Source organism: Numida meleagris, chromosome 1 (genome assembly GCF_002078875.1).
Source record: "Numida meleagris isolate 19003 breed g44 Domestic line chromosome 1, NumMel1.0, whole genome shotgun sequence".
Classification (NCBI taxonomy): domain Eukaryota; kingdom Metazoa; phylum Chordata; class Aves; order Galliformes; family Numididae; genus Numida; species Numida meleagris.
The window spans coordinates 1,284,349-1,291,846 of record NC_034409.1 but is presented as its reverse complement, the minus strand read 5'-3'; the positions used below and the strand labels follow the sequence as shown (position 1 = coordinate 1,291,846).

General features: G+C 50.0%; 2 protein-coding genes across 6 annotated transcripts in view; one reads left to right on the top strand and one right to left on the bottom strand.

The window, feature by feature from the left end:
* Positions 1–885, bottom strand: part of ASB13 (ankyrin repeat and SOCS box containing 13) — an 11,524-nt gene extending 10,639 nt beyond the window's left edge. Inside the window, exon 1 of the mRNA XM_021384270.1 lies at positions 807–885. Within this exon, the coding sequence (XP_021239945.1) occupies positions 807–870 (64 nt within the window). The 5' untranslated portion in view covers positions 871–885. The remainder of the gene's footprint in view (positions 1–806) is intronic.
* Positions 6,774–7,498, top strand: part of FAM208B (family with sequence similarity 208 member B) — a 48,488-nt gene continuing 47,763 nt past the window's right edge. For 3 of the 5 annotated variants that reach the window (XM_021384255.1, XM_021384257.1, XM_021384256.1), the window contains exon 1: positions 6,776–7,053. In XM_021384255.1, the coding sequence (XP_021239930.1) occupies positions 7,011–7,053 (43 nt within the window). In that variant the 5' untranslated portion in view covers positions 6,776–7,010. Of the gene's footprint in view, positions 7,054–7,498 lie in introns of all 5 variants that reach the window. The other 2 variants (XM_021384254.1, XM_021384253.1) reach the window with 2 other exon arrangements.

The window sequence follows — 7,498 nt, the reverse complement described above, 5'->3', positions numbered from 1 at the left end:
GTGTGTGTGGAGACGGTGTGCTGGGAGAACTGGTATGTGGAGAGAAAAGGGGTCTGGGGTCACTGGTGTATGGGGAGAGAGGGGACTGGTGTGTGGACAGAGTGGTTTCTAGGGGGACTGGTGTATGGGGAGAGGGGGTACTTGGGGGCACTGGTGTGAGAGGGCCTATTGGGGGTAGCGGTGTAAGTGGGGAGAGGTTACTGGGGGTACTGCTGTGTGTGGGAAGAGAAGATACTGGGAGGACTGGTATATGAGAAGAGGGAGTATTGGGACTGTTGTAGGTGGTGGGAGGTACTGGTAAGTAGGGAGATGGCATACTGGGAGTACTGGTGTGTGGGCACAGTGGGTACTGGGGGCACTGGCGCAGAGGGTAGGGAGTACCATGGGGACTAGTGCAGGGGAGTGAGTCTACTGGGGGGTACTGGGGGGTAGAGAGGGGTACTGGCGATGCAGTGGGCACTGGTTTGTGCAAATGAGTACTGCATGTACTAGGCCTGGGGTAGGGGGGCACTGGGGTGTGGGGAGTACTGCATGTACTAGGCCTGGGGTAGGGGGGCACTGGGGTGTGGGGAGGGGGTCCTGTGTGTACTGGTATATATGAGGTATATGTTTGTACGTGTGTGTTTGGGGGAGTTCTTGCAGCAAAAAGAAGTCTGGGAGGTGTTGGAGCCCTGAGAGTGGGTAGAACTGGGGCAACTGGGACGTGGTGCGTACCACAAACGTAGCGGTCCTGGCACGGAGCGAGCTGCTCTTCATCACCAGGACCAGAGCAAGTTCCTTGTTAATTATGTCATTGATTATATTACCTCCTGGAAACAGCACGTCACACACGCAACACGGAGCGCAGAGCCGGGCTTCTGGCCTCTCCATTGACAGATTTAATTGCTTGGATAAAAGTATGAGCTCACTGTTGGTTTTTTTTTTCTCGTCCTGCGTATGCACAGTGTTGGAGGTGATGGCTGTTTGGCAAAATGTACACGTAGATAAGGCAGCAGAAACAAAAGCACAGAGAGGTGATTTGCCACAGATTTCAACAAGAAATCAGTGCAGAGCTGAAAATAAACCCTGAATCCCTTGAGCCCCACTCGACGCGCTCACTAGAGTGCAACCCTCCTGTCTTGGAAATCTTTCTATCAAAGCTTCCTAAATAACTGTGCCCACACGGAGGCAGCAGCAGAACCTGCAGAGAAAAGCCATGTACCCATCTGGCAAAGCCATCGATAAATTGCTGGTGTCTCAGTGCCACAGGAGACAAATGCAAGGTCAGCTCACCTGCTGCGGGCACACAGCTCCGAGCACATCCCTTCCTTCAGTTCAGGAGCAAATTGCTGAGCAGTCTCACAGGATCACAGAGCAGGAGAAGCCACAGCAACCACACTGCAGGAGGTAGGAGCACGTCACACTGGGGTTATGCATATAAGCAGCACTGCCCTAAATTCTTGCACATTCTTCTCTGCTTCTCCCATCTTGTCACCCAGGGCTAAAACCATAGTGCCATGTAATACACATCTTTTACCTTCTCCTCCTGCTCCATGTAGGAAAAAGATCCCAGTCTGTGCTGTTATCTGCCACTCATCTCCTTTTTTTTTTTTTTTTCCTTCCCCTGAGAGTGAAGTTCCCCCTTCCACCCTACACTTGTGTATTCGTGGCCAGAAATACAAAGCATTTGTTGTCCTAATTCCCAATTATTTAGGTAGCTACGTAAGGGGATTTGGTGCCTGTATGTTTCCTTTGCCCTGGCAAAGCCATTTACCCAAAAGAGAAACCAGACCTGCGGACTGCATGGGCAAGGAGTTAAATTTGGATGCTGGTTTGAGAAATGCAACTTGACTCCGTGCTTGCTGTGCTGCAGGCTCAGAACACCGGCACCTTCGTTTTGCTAGCTTTGTCTGCAGCTTGGACCTCTGCCACGTGATTGCATCATTAACCTTTCCTCATTAACATCCAGGTCTGGAAAGAGGCAGTGTGTGTCAGCTGTCATGCACGTCCTACTTCTCACTTGCACTCTCACAGTCTTCCCTTGATATTCTCCCCAAAGTGCTGGAGCAAGTGAAGAAAGAGATACAGGGAATGGATTAAACACAAAGACCAAGGAAAAAACCCTCGCCCCAAACAATCTGCAGGAGCAGATCTGCAAGGAGAGCTCCTCCCTCTGGGGGCAGCTCCTGCAGGATTCCTTCACTTACCTGTCAGCCCCGCTTCTGCAGTTGCTGCTCGTGTTTTTTTCTGCCCGTCCATTTTGCATTTTTTTGTGTGTGTCTTTATCAGGTGTTTTATCGGGGGCCGTGCTGCAGGGTATGCTGTGAGCCAAGGAACGCCCGTTTCCACCTTCCAACCACAGCAGCGTGAAGTGCGAACCCACAAATAAATTTGGAAAAAAAAAAAAAAAAGACATTTAAGACACTTTTAGAGCATCATCTATTGCTTCTTACTGTTTTGCAGTGACTGCACCTGTAAAATGGAAGTCTGCCCTATGCTTGTTCCCAGCTGAGAGAACTGAGGCTGTGGGTGGGTCAGATGCTCAGGTAGGGAACAAACACCAACACAAAAATCTGTTTTCCAGCAGTGCACGTTTTCACATTAATTTTGAGCAAAACAAGCTTTCCAGTGCAGAAGGAAGAAATAACTCCAGTGGGAAACTTCTGTTCAGTGCAGTGGTGGGGCTGCTGCCACTTCCATGTCGCTCATGTGCTTGGTGCAGAACAGCAGGCAGTGCCAGGTAGGAATGGATGCATTCTCCTTGCAGTAATTAGTGTTAATTAACAGAGTGGTACGACCTACTCCAACCTCACGCAAGCCAGTATCAGCTCTGCAGTATATTAGCAACTCTGAAGATAATAACAATGGTCGCAAATGCTTCATTTATTTTATTATTACAGGACTAATTACTGCAAGAGACATTCTGTTCAGAAGATCTGGGTGCTCTCGTACCTGTAGCCTCACGTTTTGCCACAACCAAGCAGCAACATTTTGGATACGGGATGAGTATGTGTCCTCTGGCTCCAGCTGTGTGCCTGGTAAGGAGGAACACGTTTAGGTAACGTTTGCTACATAAAAACAGAGATTGCCAGGTTTACATTGCAAGTAAAAGGGGAAGCAGCACAGCTATTAATTTTTTTTTTTTAGGAAGCTTGGAAGATCAATGGTGAAAGGACTTGATTTTAAAAAGAAATGGTTTGACTCATTTCCTGGCTGGGCCTTGTAGCCATTGCAGTGTGTGTTTTTGCCATCATAAAACCACTATAAAATAATTGAAGTTTTATTGGAGGCTTTGGGAGGGTGTTGTTTGTGTGCTTTAACAATTTGGGCTCTGTTCCCTCAGTGCTGCTAGAATTACTCGAGTGTTGGTCATCGCAACTCGAACAAAAAGTTGGTTTCCTAGGAAGCTGCGAGATGCCAAAATAGCCAAAAACCAAATACAAGAATAAATCAAACCAGAAACTGAAGCTCTTAACCGTGCTTTACTGCAGGAGATGTACACTGCACAAATGCAACGTGAGCAACCGCTGGAGTTTTACTGCCATGAAAATATGGGGCATTTTCCAACGAACACAAGAGGCAACGTGTCATTAATGGGCATGTCAGGAGGTGGAGAATGATTTGGGATTTGCTCAGAAATTAACGAGTGGTAGGCTTGGAAAATGCTCCCAACTTTGTGCTTCCATCTTTTTCTTTGCTGTTTGGTTCAACACTCATTTGCAGAAAGCAGAGTAGAGCAGAAATGGGTGGAAATAAAGCTCTTTCCGTCCCCCTGGATTAAACCAGGAGGGCTCAACCTTCAGCAGCCATTGCTGTGTTAGCAGCCTGCTCCCACCCCTTCTCAAATGCCCAGAAGCCTTCACACAAATCTTCCATGATGCCTTTAAAAAGAGAACTGCAGTTTTTTTTCTGAGCATTCCAGCAGAAAAGGCCAAACACAATGGGCTAACAAAAAGGTCAACCAAACCCCTAAATCTCTCTTCCCCCGCTTTTCCCTTTCGATGAAGGCCTTGAGCCAACAATTCCCAAGTCAAAGGGAAGAGGACCACCAAGGAATCCAGCACCGTATCAAAAGGCACCCATGAGATTTCCATGTGTTTTGCCCATAAGAAATTGGTAAAAAAAAAAAAGAAGAAGAAATGGCTTTAATTTGTCCTGGTAGCCAATAAAAGAGCTTTCACACCTGGGCATCAGTGCTACCAGCCAGCCATGGGGTACACAAATCCGATGGATTTGGCCCTGAGGTCCATCCAAACAGAAATATTGATTCAGAATTACCTTGAGCCACAAACAGCCTCCTCCCATCTGTGCTCCTTCCACAGCAGTCAAAGGGGCAGTTCCCACTTTGGATGCCCCCACAAGCAGGAGAGGAAGAAGGATGCTTCAGCAGGCCGCCAGTGTTCTAGCAAATGGATAAAAGGAGTCTATGAAACCATTGCATTGCTGTCACATTGGGCTGAAACCAGCAAATGGCTTCAGAAACCAAGAAAATGCCAAGCCTATCTTTGAGGCCATATATAAAAAATAAATGAAAAAAAAATAGAGGGAAAAAAAAAAGGGGCAGCCCAATGTTTCCATACGTTTCTGTGCCCTCTGCTGTCCTCCAGTTTACACACAGCAGGAAGCAGGGATCATTCTGTGCTACAGGCTGGGTTCGTACGCCTCACACAGCAGCTGGGAATCCTAACGCTGCCCCACACAGCCAATAATGATCTCAAGACAAATTATTTGCTTTATCTCTGGCTTGTTATCTTTACACAGGGGGCCGCTATCGTTTCCAGGAACTGCTGCTTCCATCTCCCAGTTGACTCATTTCATTGCAGCTATTTTCTGTCTCTTCTGAGGAGGAAATGACCGACACCGCCTGCATGTCTCATTCATTTTATTTCTTCTGAATAAAAGTGGAAGTAGGTGCTCCGATGACTACTTCTTTATTTTAGACTTTCAAATATACCAGAACTATATGAGTCATTCTTTCAAAGAAGCTGAAATAGTGAATTGCCAGGAATTGGGCCCACACCAATGTTAGATCACAGGCCTTTCTGCTACAGAGACCGCACATGTCTACCTGCCCAAGAAGGCATGAAGAACCAGCGACAGAGAAGCTCCAGTTAGAAATGGTGCCTGAGCTCCAGAGGCTCCAGTTCCTCCTCTCCCTAACCAAAAATTGACAAAAATTCCCTCCAATCCCTTGTGCTTTCATAATGTGAAATTGGAATTGATCATTGAGAAAGGAGCTCTCACCAGGAACCCTACTTTTCCTCATCAGAATTAATTCCTAATTCTATGGATCTGCGTTTCCTTACAACTGCTGCAGAGGTTCCATCTCACCCCAAGATGGATATGAGAAAAAAGTTTACAGTAAGGGTAGTGAAGCACTGCAACAGGTTGCCCAGAGAGGTGGTGGATGCCCCATCCTCGGAGACATTCAGGGTCAGGCTGGACGGGGCTCTGAGCACCTGAGCTGTGGGTGTCCCTGTTCACTGCAGGGGAGTTGGACCAGACGACCTTAAAGGGTCCCTTCCAACTCAAATGATTCACAGTCTATGATTCTACAAAATATTACGTGGCTGTGAGAAGCTGAGATGGTGAAATATCCTCAACGGCATGATACTGATCTGCAGCAAGGCCTTGAGTAAGAAGTGGCTTACAAGTGAGCTGTCACATTGTCGTCTCGTTAGTCTTTCTCCTTTTTTTCAGAGAATCATAGAAACACTAAGGTTGGAGAAGACCTCCACAATCATCAAGCCCAACCATCAACCCATCACCACCATGCCCCCTCATAGAATCATTACGGTTGGAAAAGACCTCTAAATATTCAAGTCCAACTGTCAGGCCATCACCACCATGCCCACTCATGGAATCCTAGCTACCCAGCACACAAAAATATACCCAACTGGAGCTAAACCAAAGCCTGGGCACCCCAGCAACATGCAATTGCATAATGCTTTGCATAAAGCATATGGACGATCCCAGATCACCTTGCTCCTTATTATCGGAATTACTTATGTACTTTTTCTCCTTAAATGTTCATTTGCTCCTCCCATTCTTGGGGCAAAACCACCCCCAGGCTCTGCTCTCCAATATTTTCAAGAGGAACAAAATTCCTGGGGGGGTTAACAACCCGTGGGACCAGACGCTTGGAAATATATTGGAAAAAATCCTATTTACACAGGGCAACCAAGTCACTCCTTATGTCTCTCACTGTACGGGGGTGGCCCCAGAGCCACCATGGGGCCTGGAGACACAGAGGGCAGTGGGGATAGGTCTGAGGGCACAGAGGGAAGGGATGAGAGCGGGGATGAAGGGGTGAAGGAGGGCACTGAAAGATGGGTGTGAGAAAAGGGCTGAAGGTAAGCACTGAAGGGATGGGGAAAAGGGAAGGGGCTGAGGGAATCACCAAGAGAAGGGCCAAAGGAAGGCAGTGAGGGAGTGAGGGGAGGACTCAGGGTGGATATTAGTAAACGTTTCTCCCCAGAAAGAGTGGTAATGCATTGAAGAATGGTGCTGGGACCGAGCTGAGGGATTGCACCGGGGGCTGAGGGGAGAGATTGAAGGACTGAGGGAAAGGGCCGGAGTCCGCGATGAAAAAATCCGTGAGGGAAAGGGTTGTGGAGAAAGAAGGGGCTGAGGTCTGTGAGGGAAGGGGTTGTGGAGAAAGAAGGGGCTGAGGTCTGTGAGGGAAGGGACCGAGGGATGGCAGAGGAAAGGCCCCGCGCCGAGCAGCGCTGACCCGCGGGAAGAGGAAAGCCGCGGGCGCGGCCGCGCTGTCTTTCCGGTTCAGTTTTCACTTTCTGTTTTTTTCACCCCTTTGCCGCCCGCCCTCGGCCCGCCCTCTCCTTCCCTCCCCGGCTTTGCCTTCCCCTTCCTGGGGGCCGGCGCTGGGCTGCGGTCCCGCAATGCCGCCCCGTTCGTCCTGAACCCCTTCCCAGCCCGCCCGGCCCCGAGACCGCGGAGCAACGCGGGGTAGGGCCGGGCGGGCGCTATGGCCTGAGGGGACGGAGCGGAGCGGAGCAGAACGAACCCTGACCATGGGCGAGCGGCGGGAGGAGGCGGCCCGAGGGCCGGGAGCGGGTGAGCGGCGCGGCGGGGGAACGTGGGGAGGGGGAGCGGGGACACCCAGGGGAGCCGGCTCCGTCTTTTCCTGCTGGGGGTGAGGGGGGGGAGGGTTGCGTGGATTGCATGGGGTTGCATGGATTGCATAGGGTTGTATGGATTGCATGGGGTTGCATGGATTGCATGGATTTACCGCCCTGTGCTCCCTCATGGAGCGGGGTGCGCCTCGGAGGTTTCCACCTTTCCCTTACGACGAGGGATGGGAGCACTCCTCGGCCATACGGGCAGGCACCCTAAGGCCTTCATGCCCCTTCTCTCCTACAGACAGCCATGCCATGCCCTTCAGATCCCCTCAGCCCTACCTCAGGGCATTCAGACTCCTTCACCCCTACAGACAGCCACCCCAAGGCCTTCGGACCCCCTCAGCCCCAACCCAAGGCTTTCAGATCCCCTCAGCCCTACC